This window comes from Bos indicus, chromosome 5, assembly GCF_029378745.1.
Source record: "Bos indicus isolate NIAB-ARS_2022 breed Sahiwal x Tharparkar chromosome 5, NIAB-ARS_B.indTharparkar_mat_pri_1.0, whole genome shotgun sequence".
Lineage (NCBI taxonomy): Eukaryota > Metazoa > Chordata > Mammalia > Artiodactyla > Bovidae > Bos > Bos indicus.
Window position 1 is genome coordinate 6,032,184 of NC_091764.1, and position 15,050 is coordinate 6,047,233.

The window sequence follows — 15,050 nt, forward strand, 5'->3', positions numbered from 1 at the left end:
TATTTTGTTTATCCTCCAGATTTGCCTCTCTCCCATCTGTTTGGAGAAGGCAATGGCACCCCACTCCAGTACTCCTGCCTGGAAAATCCCATGGACAGAGGAGCCTGGTGGGCTGCAGTTAGTGGGGTCGCTGAGGGTCGGACACGACTGAGCAACTTCGCTTTCACTTTTCACTTTCATGCATTGGAGAAGGAAATGGCAACCCACTCCAGTGTTCTTGCCTGGAGAATCCCAGGGACGGGAGAGCCTGGTGGGCTGCCGTCTATGGGGTCGCACAGAGTCGGACACGACTGAAGTGACTTAGCAGTAGCAGCAGTAGCATCTGTTAATGGAATCACTATTCTCCTCTTCCAGTTTCTCAGGCCAAAAACTTTAGACGTATTCTTTGATTTTTCTCTTTCTCTCACATTTCATACTCCGTCAATCTGTGATATCTTTATCTTCAAAATTTATCTGGGATCCTCCTACTTCTCTGCACTTCCACAACTACTACCCTGTTCCAAGACACCATTACCTTTCCACGGATCACAGCAGCATACTTCTACCTAGTTTCTACCTGTATCATCTTGCTCCTTGCTTGTGTAGAGTTCATTGTCTGTACAGAAGCCTGAGCAATCTTTGAAACCGTGAATGCAAAGAAGTAAAACTTGAAAACTTTTAAGAGAATATAAATTTGGGGTAGGCAATGATTCCCTTAAAAAGACACACGAAACACTCACCAATAAAGAAAGCGCAAGGTGGGGGTGGGGATTAAGAATTAACCTAATCAAAAGATAAAAAGAAATTGGGGGAGGGGAAACCAAGAGATTTGTAACACATATAATTAACGAAGAGTTGGAATTCAAAATATGTTGAAAAAAAATTCCTGTAAATCAATTAGAGAAAGATCAAAAAGGTAAAAGAAACACAAGGGTAAAGGAATGCATCAAAAAGAATGCCTAAGAATAAATTTAACCAAGGAGGTGAAAGACCTGTACACTGAAAACTGTAAGAACCCGAGGACAGACACTGAAGAGCACAGATACAGATGGAGAGGTGCACTACATGATGGACCGGAGGAGCAACACTGAAATGTCTACACCTCCCAAAGCAGTGCAATCCCTCTCAAGATTCCAATGGCAATTTGTTTTTTAACAAAAACAGAAAAAACAATTCTAACACTTGCATGGAATCACAAAAGACCCCAAATAGCCAAAGCACATGGAATCACAAAAGACCCCAAATAGCCAAAGCAATCTTGAAGAACAGAACTAGAGGCATCATACTTCCTGATCTCAAATTATATTACAAAGCTATGGTAATCAGAACTCCGTGGCACTTGCATAAAAAGGCACATAGATCAATGGCACAGAACTGAGAGCCCAGAAATAAACCTATATGTATATGGTCAATTAGTTTCTGACAAAGGAGCCAAAAACATACAACAGGGAAAAGGCCAGTCTCTTTCATAAATACTGTTGGGAAGCCTGGACAGCCACACACAAGAGAAACAAACTGGACCTCTATCTTACTGTTACAAAAAAATTAACTCAAAATGGCTTAAGACCTGAAAATATAAAATTCCTAGAAGAAAACTAGAGGTGAGCTCCCTGACATCAGTCTTGGCAATGATTCTTTTAGATTTGACACCAAAAGACAATAAAGGCAAAAATAAAGAACTGAAACTACGTCAGACTAAAACATTTCTGCACAGCAAAGGAAACCATCAATACAATGAATGGCATAAAATGCTTGCAAATAGTATATCTGATAAGGGGTTAATATCCAAAACACATAAAGAACTCTTATAGCTCAATAGTCAAAGTATACATGAAAGGATGATCGACATTACGATTCATCAGAGAAATGCAAATCAAAAGCACAGTGAAGTATCACTTCCCACCTGGTAAAATCGCTATTATTAAAAAGATAAGAAATAATAAGTATTGATGAGGATGCAGCGATAAGGCAGCCCTTGAGCACTGTTGGTGGGAATGTAAACTGGTACAGTCATTATGGAAAACTGCATGGAGGTTCATGGGAAATAGGATGGAGGTTCCTCAAAAAGGAAACCTAAAACTACCATATGATCCACCAGTTCTACTTCTGGGTATTTATCCAAATGAAATGAGAACCCTAATTTGAAAAAGATACACGCAGTCCATGTTCATTGCAGCATTATTTACAACTGCCAAGATATGGAGACAACCTAACTATCCATCAATGGAAGAACGGGTGAAGACAATGTGGTGTATATATAGTCAATGGAATGCAACTCAGACATAAAACTGAGCTCACAGATAGAACAAACTGGTGGTTTGCCAGAGAGGGGGATGGGGTTGTGGTTGTGCAAAATGGGTCAAAAAGTACAAACTCCCAGTTATGAAATAAAGAAGTCATGTGGATGTAATGTACCGCATGGCAACTAGAGTTCATACTGTACTGCATATCTGAAATGTGCTAAGATAGTAAATCTTTTTTTTTAATTGAAGTGTGAGAGTGCAAGTCACTCAGTTTGTGTTCGACTATACAGTCCTGGGAATCTTCCAGGCCAGAATACTGGCGTGGGTAGGTAACCTTTCCCTTCTCTGGGGGACCATCCCAATCCACAGAGCAAAGCCAGGTCTCCCACATTGCAGGCGGATTCTTTACCAGCTGAGCCACCAGGGAAGCCCAAGAATACTGGCCTGGGTAGCATATCCCTAGAGTGGGTAGTCTATCCCTTCTACAGCAGATCTTCCTAACCCAGGAATTGAACTGGGGTCTCCTGCATTGTAGGTGGATTCTTTACCAGCTGAGCTACCAGAGAAGCTTCCCTTGTGGCTCAGCTGGTAACTGAACCATAGCTTATAATGTTTCGGGTGTACAGCAAAGTGACTCAGTTATGTATCTACCTATGTTCTTTTTCAGATTCTTCTCCATTATAGGCTATTACGAGAGTACGTTTCAAAAGCTGTCATTATAAGAAAAAAAACTCTGTAACAATCTATGGCGATGGATGCTAAGTAAATGTACTGTGATTATCACTTCATAGTATATACAAATATGGAATCATTATGTCACACACTGGAAACTAATACAATGTTGCATGTCAATTAAACATCTATTAATGTTTTTAATTAAAGAAAAATGGTAGGAAAACATGAACAATTAGTTCATGGAAGAAGAAATGCAAACGGCCCATAAATGTACAAAAAGATTTTGATCCTCCTTAGTAATAAGGGAAAAAAACAAATGAAGATCACAATGAAATAAATATTTTATACTCAGTAAAACTGAAAAAAATTAGTAAGTCTGATACTATCCAATGATGGTAAGGATATGGTCAGCGAGCCAACACACGCATTGCTGATGATAGAGTATGAACTGACACAAGCACTTTGGAAAACCACTTAGGTCTTATAACATTGAAGTTTAGCATAGTCTATGGGTCCCAAAATTCCACTTTTAGCTTTATACCTGGAATGTGTATACCAAAAGACAAGGATAAAAATGTTCATAGCAACACTGTTCATAATAGCAAAAATCAAAATAAATATTCATAAACTGAAAACAATATGGATTCATATATTGAGGTATACGAATATAATGGAATAGTATGTAGCAGTAAAAGCAGATGGTCTTATCTATACCCAGTAACATGGCTCAAACTTAGAAACACAACGTTAACTACAAAAAACAAGTCCTAGAAGATGACGTAGAGCGTGACGCCATTCTTGTAAAATTAAAACCCTAGTAAAATTTAGTGATACATATGTGACCTAAAAATAACCAAAAAATATATTTTTGAAAAAGCAACGAATAAACAAAAACAACAAAAATGAATTAACCATCACCCCTGGGAGGACAGGCACAGCCGTGAGAGATTCAAGTTCTTAAGTCAGTGGTGGGTTCACTATGTACTCACTGTATGAATGTACTTCATAATTTTCCTATGCTTCATATAATCTTTTGTAGTCTTAGTACATTTAAGGCTGCTTCAAATACATTATAAAGGGACTTCCCTGCTGGTCCAGGGGCTAGGACTCCACACTCCCAAAGCAGGGGCCCAGGGTCAATCCTTGGTCAGAAAACTGGATCCCACATGCAAGCAACTAAGAGCTTGCATGCCTCAGCTAAGACTCAGTGCAGGTAAGTAGATAAATATATATAAAATACATTATCAGAACAGCTAACAGAATTAGAGCGTGCTTTAGTATTTCATCAGAAAGACACACGTAAATAAGTCTTAAATAACTTGACTATATAAAAAAAGAAATACAAGTGCAAATTTAGTTCTATTCACCTCTTGCTAACTCCTTACTAAGGTATTACTGTTTATAATTTTGATAACGTTGAAATGAGAGGAGTTGTAGAAATAGCAACATATGGAGTATATTTCCTTATAAAAACCAGGAAGCCTATTTTTCTATTTGTTTTTTCTTACATCATTCACAAACATTAACTATACAGAAAATTTGCATAATATAAAAATCATTTTGATGCCCTGCATCATTCGCACACTAGTAGAATATTTGTGTATAAACTCAGGAAAGACAGTGACTTTTTTTTTCATTTGTATTCTTTGGCATAAAACTGACAATAAATACTTGCTAAATGCCTGGATCAATATTTGACCAATGAATCACTACAGGATTCCAAAACAGTCTCTGGTGATGTAACCACCAGCCTCCCTGTCTAAAGACAGCATTACAGTGCCTTCTTCTGGTTCCGCTTCGTAATGAAAGTAAAGCAAAGCAGCCTACTTTGCTGAATGTCATATTAAGATAGAAATTAATCACACTGGAATCATCCATAGTAATATAATTAACAAATCAGCTGCAACTTTTAAGGAGGATATGATTCTGTAACAACCATTCTTTTACTTTCTGAATTTAACTCATCAGTACAAAGTCAGGAGAATTTTACAAGCTTCAAAGTCTGGTTCTTGCCCTTAATCTAAGTAAAAACTACTAAAAAGAAGTTAAGTCTTTTAAAGTCATAAATGATCCCTTAGAAGAAATCCTAAATATGCCCTTACAGAGAAGATGGTATACCTTTTCTCAAATACATTAGTAATTTAAATATGTTGCTATGTATCTTTATAGTTTTTTCACTGAATAGCATAGATCCTAATGAAGAACTAAATAGAATTACATTTCACTCAAAATGATATATGGTCTATAGTAAATAACACAGCCACAGTCTTCTAATAGTTGGCAGAGTACAATACAAACTCTAATATATAAATTACAATATAAACTCACCTCTAATATATGTTATATATTTTAATTCATATGTGCTTAAAATATATAACTATAATGAATGTCTTCTATTTCAAGTATAAATTAAAGACCCCCATTTATAAAACCCAGGTCCTAAGAAGAACCACTTCAACTGATATTAAAAATGCAATTCTATTTCTAAAGTTCAGCAGTGACAATAAGTTCACCTGAGTCAACATCTAAATACATGAGGTAATTAAAGTAACTGAAAAATGCATTAAAAATATCTACCAGGTATCATAAGTAAGGCTGAACAAGAAAACGAAAACGTTTTGGGATGCGTATACTTTTTCTACTTCAAAAAACTTGTTTTAATTTTTTGTTATGTATTGGGGGATAGCCAATTAATGCTGTGGTAGTTTTAGGTGAACAGCGAAGGGTCTACTTTAAAATTTTACTACTCTAATAATGCCATGAACTACTCAATACTATGAATTGTTACAATTAGAATAAAAATGGAATTTTAGCATATTACTTTAAATTACCTCTCTCTTTAGAAAACAGAATTATAAACGTACTATATCCATTATCAGAGACAAACAGGGACTGATCTAGACCGAAGCGCTTTGCCATTATCTCGCTGGGTCCCCTTCTTCAACCAGTGAGGAAAACGAGCCCCAAAGCAGTCAACTGACTTGCAGCAGTCACACAATTATTTAGGAATAAATACGAAAACTTCCTGAATCAATATAATTTCCATGTGGGTTTTGAACAAAGTTAAAACCTTTGATTTATAATGCAGCAATGTTTTAATTGTTTGGTTATACTTAATTCAGTGAAATGATAGCTTTATTCTGATTTTTGAAAATCAGAAGATGGCTACTAAACTAGTAACCAATTCTAACTCCTTGGGTATACTTAAGATCTTAGCTTCAGACTCTTCATCTACAAAAATTAATGCTTTATTTAAATGATCTCTGAAGTTTCATTCACATCAGTACGTTTAATATGTCACAAAGCTTTGAAAATTACGTATTCACAGGTCTAACTCTCCTACTAGTATACAATGATCCTTAAAGCCAAGGCACATGTTTTATTCATTGTGTATTCCTCAAAGCTAGCACCATATCTAGTCAAAAACAGATTTTTTTAAAACATAAATTTAAAGGATGTAGTTTCTAAATCCCTAGATAAAACAGGCTTCACTTATGAAATTACCAAAGTAAAAATAATTTTTTTCATAACCAGATTATCTATTACATAAAAGTTCTGACAAAAATAAAACCGTATTTCTCACTTCATATGGCAGTGACTTTGTTACACCTTGTCCAGCCTCAAAGTAGTCTGATCTGTGCTTTGTGATGATTGTAGAAAGGATACTATAAAAAAACATTAATTCATGATTTAGGAATTATGAATTTATAAATGGTCAATTAGATAACTAAGTAAATAATCCATCTTTAGATAATTAAGATGTAAGTACACAAACACCATTAATCTCAGAGGGACACTGACAACAGATGGGTACTGACTGACCATTTATAGTCTTTCTATTTCAATGCCTGGAAACAAAGTAGAAGACTCAATAATCAAACGGAAATACCATATACCTTTTATAAGTACAAATCAAAATATTATCACGTCTGCAAATATGCCATTCAAACTTTAACTACTTACTTGATGGCCCAAGGACATCTTTGCTATCACCAAGAAGCTTTTAATGCAGGATAATTGAGCAGCAAACAAATAGAATCCAAACCAGGAAGAAGCAAAGTGTATCAGGATTGAAGCAGCAGTGAAACAAAAGGACAAGGAAAATAGCATTAGTTTATAAGTGGAAAGCACATGCTAATAATCATAATTTGCAAGGAATTTTCTTTTTCACACATAAAAAGACCCTGTCTTAGGCATTATCTAATGTCTGTTCTAATTTTGGAAAATGAAAGTAGAAAGAGAAAAATGAAATCACTCAAGTATTTTGTTTTGAAAATTACTCAAGTGAAAAATTACTTCCAATTACGATTCAAGGTATGGGTTAGGAGTGATTAAAAAATTATTTAGAAATGCAAAGGATAGCCAAAAGTTATTCATCCTTTAAATTCAAATGGTATAAAAATATATAACACTCATGCACTATTAAATATTAGTTCTGCATGTCATGAAAACACTTAACACTATGTAGAAATTCAGTCTGTTTGTTCTACAAAAAGAAAGAAGGAGTTTACTGAGCACTTAAGTCAAGCATTGTGCAAAGAGCTTTTATAGAGACATCAACAAAGCAGCAAAAACCAAAGAGAAGAACAATCAAGTTAAGTTAGACAAAACTTTCCTAGGACCCACTATTATCAAGCATAGCATCTAGAGCTACTAGTCTCCCGGCAGATAGAAGATCAAATTCTTGAACGATTAACTTGCAATCAACCAAAAGAAACAGGAAAAATTGCTGACTGTTTATCTAGTAACTATTTTAATAAACAATATGACACTACACATCACCCACAGACAAGTGTTTTGGTCTCCCTTGGCAGGAAAAGAGTCCTTAGTTCTCTTCCCTTCATGGATCTGTATCAGAACTAAAGCAACAACAAAAACAAATAATTCCCACTGATGACATTATTGTTTGGTCTTATTTAAAGGAAATGGGGAGTCTTACTTAACTGGTTTTGCATTCACCCTTCAAAAAAGTTGCAGTTGTTTGCTTTGGGTTTGTGTTTCCCAGAGGGAAAATAAGCTTGGCCCTGTTACTTCCTAAGTGAAGCTTATTTCACAATACGTAAAATTATGTTCTAATTCCTCTAAAAGCATTTGCTTTATTTATTTTTCGGTAGCTGCCCCTTTAAGCTCATTCTTCTACAAATGCATTTCAGTTTCACTGATAAAACTAAAAAAAAAAAAAAAAAAAAAATACAGTTTTAGGGACAATGAAGTAATTGTGCTCAAATCCTTATTACTGAAATGGCCATGTTATTATAGCTAGCAAGCATGTGGAAAGAGATTAAAACATTTGTGGCAGGCAACTTCTAAAATGACCCTAGTGATCCCCACTTTTTGGTGTATAATTCCTTCTCTTTGAGCATACACTGGATGTGCTGAATTGCTTCTAATAAAGAGAATACGGCAGAAGTGAAAATGTCATTTCCAAAATTAGACTGTAACAAGACTATAACTTCCCTTTTGTTTGGGGTCTCTTTCTCTCCTCTCACTCTCCCCAAGACAGATCATCTTGGGGAAAACCAGCCACTGAGTCATGAGGCAATCGTGCAGAAAAGCCCAAAAAGGAAAGGAACTGAGGTCTGCCGACCAGCCTTCAGTGAGCCTGAAGGTGGCTCTTCCATCTCCCCTGACACCCTCAGCAGCAGCTCCTTCCCCAGTCCACTGACCATATGAAAGGTTTTGAACTAGAGACAGCCAGATTCTCTCAGATTCCTTACTCACAGAAACTGTAAGGTATTAAATGCCTGTTTTCTACCACTTAACCTAGGGATGATTTGTTACATACCAATAAATAACTAAGACAATACTTTGGAAAATTGAAGGAGGTTAGGAAACTCACAGAGACAACTATGGCATACTTTACAAATGCTTCACAGGCATCTTTGGAAAAATCCTCCTGTATTGATACAAATAATTGTCAGCTTCCTTAGACTGACCTAAAGGAAACTTTAGGTAACTTCCTAAAGGAAAGCAATGGTTTCCTAAAGGTAACTTCCTAAAGGAAAGCAATGGTTCTAACCATATATACTTAGTCAAGAGTATTTAATTTCACAGGGCCAGTCACATTTGACGTTCTCAAGCTGGTCTTCTACTTAGGATAAAAGATTAAGTTCAATTTCATTGCAGAGCTGTATATAATTCTTAAATTATGTTGATTAAAAGCACTATGTCATCTGTGCAGCTGTACACCTTGCATTTTTACTAGCAGAAAAAAACCCTTAGCATATAAGCAACTTCTAAACAACTTATTTCAAAGTATGTTTTCTACAGTATTTGCTCAGGCATATCTGTGTCATATAAACCCGATTCTACTGGATTAACTCAGTATTTTTTGCAGACTGAGGCAAATCAAAGTAAACACTCTCTACTCTTATCATTGATCTATCATCTATCCATGGATCCACCCACCCAAATATTCATTCAGTACCTACTATACAGACAGGTATCATTTTAGGCACTGAGGAATAGAGCAGTGGACAACAAAAATTCTGCCCTTGTGGCAGTTACGTCTAGTGGGAAAGATAAAACAGTAACATAATAAACAAGTAAAATTTTGTTGTATATTATATAGTATAAACACTAAGGAAAAATAAGCAGAAAATGAAGACATATAAAATGTTAGAGAGAGGGCGTTAAAGTTTTAGATAGGGTGGCCTAAGGAGGCTTCACTACGAAGTTAACTGAATAAAATAAGGAAACGTCCCATAAAGACATAAAGGAGCAGAGTACTCCAGGGAGCAGGAAGATCAAGATTAGAGCAGAGGACTTGGATGGGAGCAAGTCTGGAGAACAGCGAAAAGGTCAGAGGACTGGAATACAATGCAAGCAGGAGAGCGGTGGATGAAGCCAAAAGAAGTAAAGAGTTGCAGGACTTTATGGCACCTAGTCAAGACTTTTGTTTTATTCTGGATGAGCTGGGAAGCCACTGGATGGTTCTGAGAAAAGCAGTAACATATATGAGAACGTTATAACAGGACTGCTCCAGCTGCTGGGTTGAGAACAGATCAGAGGGATGAGGGTATTATCAGTTCAGAAGTTACAGCAATATTATAGGGGAGAGATGATGGAAACTTGGACCAAGATGGGAAAAGTGAGAGGGACGAGAAGTAGTTAAATTCTAAATATATTTTGAAGATGAAGTCAACAGAATTTCCAAATAGGCCAAGTATGAGGTAAAAGAAAAAAGGAATCAAAATGAAGTCAAGCGTTGGACTTTGAGCACCTGGAAGGATGGAACTGCCGTCATCTGAGATGGAAAAGACAGTAAGACAAGCTCATTTACAGGGAGAAATGTAACTACAATCATCCCTTGGTATCCAGAGAGAACTGGTTCCAAGATATCCCCCACCCCCACCCCAGGGCAATACCAAAATCTGTGGATGCTCAAGTCCCTTATTTAAAATGGTGCAATATTTGCATATAACCCATGTACATGCTCCTATATACTTTATATCACCTCTAGGTTACTTATAATATCCAATACAAAGTTAATACTAAGTAAATAGTAGTAAATACAATGAAAACACTACAAATCCCACAGACGGAGGAGCCTGGTAGGCTGCAGTCCATGGGGTCGCTAGGAGTCGGACACGACTGAGCGACTTCACTTTCACTTTTCACTTTCATGCATTGGAGAAGGAAATGGCAACCCACTCCAGTGTTCTTGCCTGGAGAATCCCAGGGATGGGGGAGCCTGCTGGGCTGCCGTCTATGGGGTCGCACAGAGTCGGACATGACTGAAGCAACTTAGCAGCAGCAGCAGCATGTGGCAACTTCAAGTTTTAATTCTGGGACTTTCTGGAATTTTTTTCCCCAAATGTTTTCCATCTGCAGATGGCTGGATCCATGGATGCAGAACCCTCAGTTTTATATGGAGGGCCAACTGTCTCTCAGTTTGGAACAGGTTAAGTTTAAAATGTCTGTCAGACATCCAAGTCAAAATATCAAGTAGGCAGCTGGACATGCAGACCTGCATGAACATGTATGTGTACAGGGAATGCTTTAGGCTGGTAAGGAAATAGTATAAATTATGGTATGTGTGAGAGTTAGGGTATATGATCGGAATGGCTTCATCACAGGAGATTAAAAAATACTCCAGAAACAGGCACCAGAAAACATATATTTTAATGGAACAACAATAGAGCCAAGAGTTACTCTGAAATATTACAAACAGAAGCAGAAGACACAAGAAGACACTTAATCACTTCATCACTTCCCAGAAGGATGTGATGTAGATAAAAAGGCACTAAATTGAGACGCAAGTGAAATCATCTCTCAGAATTGTTTGCAAGTGACGCTAATTGGGAAACGAGATCTTATTAAAGATTACATATTAATTTTACCAAGTAACTGACATAACTGAAGACTTCTACACACCACTGGCCTACACACTACACTTCTTATTCTTACTGCTTTTAGGACTTGGGCTTACTTTGTGCAGTTCCATGTTGTGTAACACACAAATAAGACAATATGAAGATACTGATGTTGAAATGCTCTGTACAAGTACCTTTTACAGATGGCTAACAAATACATGAAAAGATGCCCAACATCACTCATTATCAGAGAAATGCAAATCAAAACCACTACGAGGTACCATTTCACGCCAGTCAGAATGGCTGCGATCCAAAAGTCTACAAGCAATAAATGCTGGAGAGGGTGTGGAGAAAAGGGAACCCCCTTACACTGTTGGTGGGAATGCAAACTAACACAGCTACTATGGAGAACAGTGTGGAGATTCCTTAAAAAACTGGAAATAGAACTGCATAATGACCCAGCAATCCCACTGCTGGGCATACACACCGACGAAACCAGAATTGAAAGAGACACGTGTACCCCAATGTTCATCGCAGCACTGTTTATAATAGCCAGGGCATGGAAGCAACCTAGATGTCCATCAGTAGATGAATGGATAAGAAAGCTATGGTACATATACACAATGGAGTATTACTCAGCCATTATAAAGAATACATTTGAATCAGTTCTAATGACGTGGATGAAACTGGAGCTTATTATACAGAGTGAAGTAAGCCAGAAAGAAACACACCAATACAGTATACTAACACATATATACGGAATTTAGAAAGATGGTAACGATAACCCTGTATGCGAGACAGCAAAAGAGACACAGATGTATAGAACAGTCTTTTGGACTCTGTGGGAGAGGGTGAGGGTGGGATGATTTGGGAGAATGGCATTGAAACATGTATAATATCATATAAGAAAAGAATCACCAGTCCAGGTTCGATGCATGATACAGGATGCTCGGGGCTGGTGCACTGGGATGACCCAGAGGGATGGTATGGGGAGGGAGGAGGGAGAGGGGTTCAGGATGGGGAACACGTGTACACCCGTGGCGGATTCATGTTGATGTATGTCAAAACCAATACAATATTGTAAAGTAATTAGCCCTCAATTAAAATAAATTTATATTAAAAAATAAAATAAAATAAAAAACTAGCCACTCTTCTTGGCTTTTGTTAAGAGAACCAAAATACTACTAAAATTTCAAAAAATCCAGGAACTTCTCAGCTTGTTCAGAAAAAGACCACTAAGGTATGATAGAACAATGTCCTCTCTCTGAGCAGCTCAGCATGTTTACCATCATCCTCTGAACAATGTCCACAGTCATCATCTCAATTTTTTTTATCATTTAAATAAATCTCTACTTCAGCAGAAAGCATGAGCTGACAAATAATAAAAGAGTAAAATGCCTAGAATTTTTTAACTTAGAATTCACTAGTATATTGTATACATAGTATATACTAACAGTACTTTAAAGAATGAAATATAGCTATTATCTAAATCTTTACTGATTTTAGCTTTAAAATTTCAGGAAAAGAGCATAATGCAAAAAATGTGATTTTATTTTAAAATATTTCTAAGTATTTGCCATGTCATCCATAATTAGCATAAAACTTAGGATCTTTAAGAAAGATAAAGGGAGAAGTAGAAACTCCTAATGGTGCCCTTCATTCTGAGAAACCCCTCAGTCCTAAACTATCTAGGACAGATGGCCACTGTCTGTGTATATAACACAGAAACAATACCAGGGGATCTATGCCTTGATTCCATTGCCTTTAGCACAGCAACTCCCCCTTTTATCGATTTGACTTAAGTTTGCCTGGAAAATCCCATGGACAGAGGAACCTGGCAGGCAACAGTCCATGGGTCGCAAAAGAATCAAACATGACTTAGCGACTAAACAACAAACAACAAAAAAATCTGTTGAGCTTAAGAGAAAGTCCAAATAGCTTATCAACCACTGATATGAGCAGAGTTCAAAATAAACTCGCAGGCAGATGGCACCTCTTTCCCCAATACTGCTGATCAAGCTGTACTCTTGAAGATTGCAGAAGCGATCCTGCTCCCAGATTCTGGGATTCTGGGCTCCCAGAAGCCACAATTCTAAAGAAGGGTTATATAAAGCATCTTAAGACTGCTCTCCTTGGCGTTATCTTCAGCTCTTAGAGTAAGCAACTTTAGTGAGGAATATACTATGCAGCTGAAATCTTTTTGTCCTATAAACAGGACTCATTACACTTAAAATGAACTTTTTCATATTCCTACAATCATCTGCAAAACACACATGTTCACATTTCATTCCTGAGTTTTGCAGGAGAGATTTTAAAGGAGTATTTTTCTGGGACTAGAGTTTATCACTGTTAGAGAATATGATCCAATCTGCCAGGCAGTTAGTTGCATTTTTGATACGGCAATTCCACTACTAGGAATGTATACTAAGATGATCATTCAAAATGTTTAAAAAGATGTGTTCAAAGATATTTATCACATCATTTATAGTAAATGATATACTTAAAACATGGAATTAAATAAATGATAATATATTCACATAATAAAATACTATGTAGTCATTATAGTTTGGTTTTATTTTTTCAGGGACTGAAAAACATCCATTACATATTGGCTTTTAAAAGTAGGTTATATTGAATCACTTTGTTGTATGGCAGAAATTAACACAACACTGTAAATGAACTATACTTTAGTTAAAATAAATTTTTCTTAAAGTACTGATATAGAATTTGTATGCTATGACCCCACTTTTATAAAATTTTATGTGTAAGATATACACGTGAATACACTTAAAAGTGAAAGTCGCTCAGTCGTGTCTGACTCTTTGCAACCCCCATGGCCTATACAGTCCATGGAATTCTCCAGGCCAGGATACTGGAGTGGGTATCCTTTCCCTTCTCCAGGGCATCTTCCCAATTCAGGGATCAAACCTAGGTCTCCCGCATTGCAGCCAGATTCTTTACCAGCTGAGTCACAAGGGAAGCCCAAGAATACTGGAGTGTGCAGTCTATACTTTCTCCAGTGGATCTTACCAATGCAGGGATCAAACCAGGGTCTCCTGCACTGCAGGTGGATTATTTACCAACTGAGCTATTGGAGAAGCCCTGATAGCTGAGCACTTAAGAAAGAGGCCACCAAAATAATAACAGTGGTTATCTCTAGAAAATAAATTTTATTTACTATATTTTTCTTTATTGTTTAATTATGCCACATTGTTATATATTATTTTTATAATAAAAAAAGATGAAATGTATTAACATATTGGGCAAATGAAAATGCAATTTTTAAAGTAAGCTTTTCAATTTACATTAGCTACTTTTTGTACTAACAGAATCATCTAAGATTAAACATAGAAGAAAATACATTTTAAGAATTAACTTGAAACCCTAAAAAAAAAAACCAAAAATGTTAACATTTTGAACATGGCACCATGTATTACTCACTGTCTCTTGAACTTCAGCAACTTTTGAACATGGCAAGATCTAAAAAAAAAGACAAATTTTCTCAGGAGTGATTTAACTTTGTATACCTGAATCTGAATCTGGAGAGCACTCACAGTTTATAGAAGGAATTAAGTGCTTCATTAGTCATTTAAAAAGTGGCAAAAAAAAAAAAAAAAAAAAAAAGATCAATAGTATGTTTACACTGAAACTAAACCTTTGAAAAAAATGTCCAAGACGTCAGGAAATTACAGAAAGAAAGTGAAGTCGCTCAGTCATTGTCCAGCTCTTTGCGACCCCATGGACTGTAGCCCACCAGGCTCCTCCATCCATGGAATTTTCTAGGCAAGAGTACTGGAGTGGGTTGCCATTTCCTTCCCCAGGGGATCTTCCCAACCCG

General features: G+C 36.6%; 1 protein-coding gene across 4 annotated transcripts in view; it reads right to left on the reverse strand.

Moving 5' to 3' along the window:
* OSBPL8 (oxysterol binding protein like 8) overlaps positions 1–15,050 on the reverse strand; it is a 166,933-nt gene that overhangs the window by 77,277 nt on the left and 74,606 nt on the right. Inside the window, exon 3 of one of the 4 annotated variants that reach the window (XM_070788839.1) lies at positions 6,861–6,897. The exons of 2 other annotated variants lie outside the window; for them this stretch is intronic. In XM_070788839.1, coding sequence (XP_070644940.1) covers positions 6,861–6,897 — 37 coding nt within the window. Of the gene's footprint in view, positions 1–6,860; positions 6,898–14,653; positions 14,693–15,050 lie in introns of all 4 variants that reach the window. One more of the 4 variants, XM_070788842.1, reaches the window with a different exon arrangement.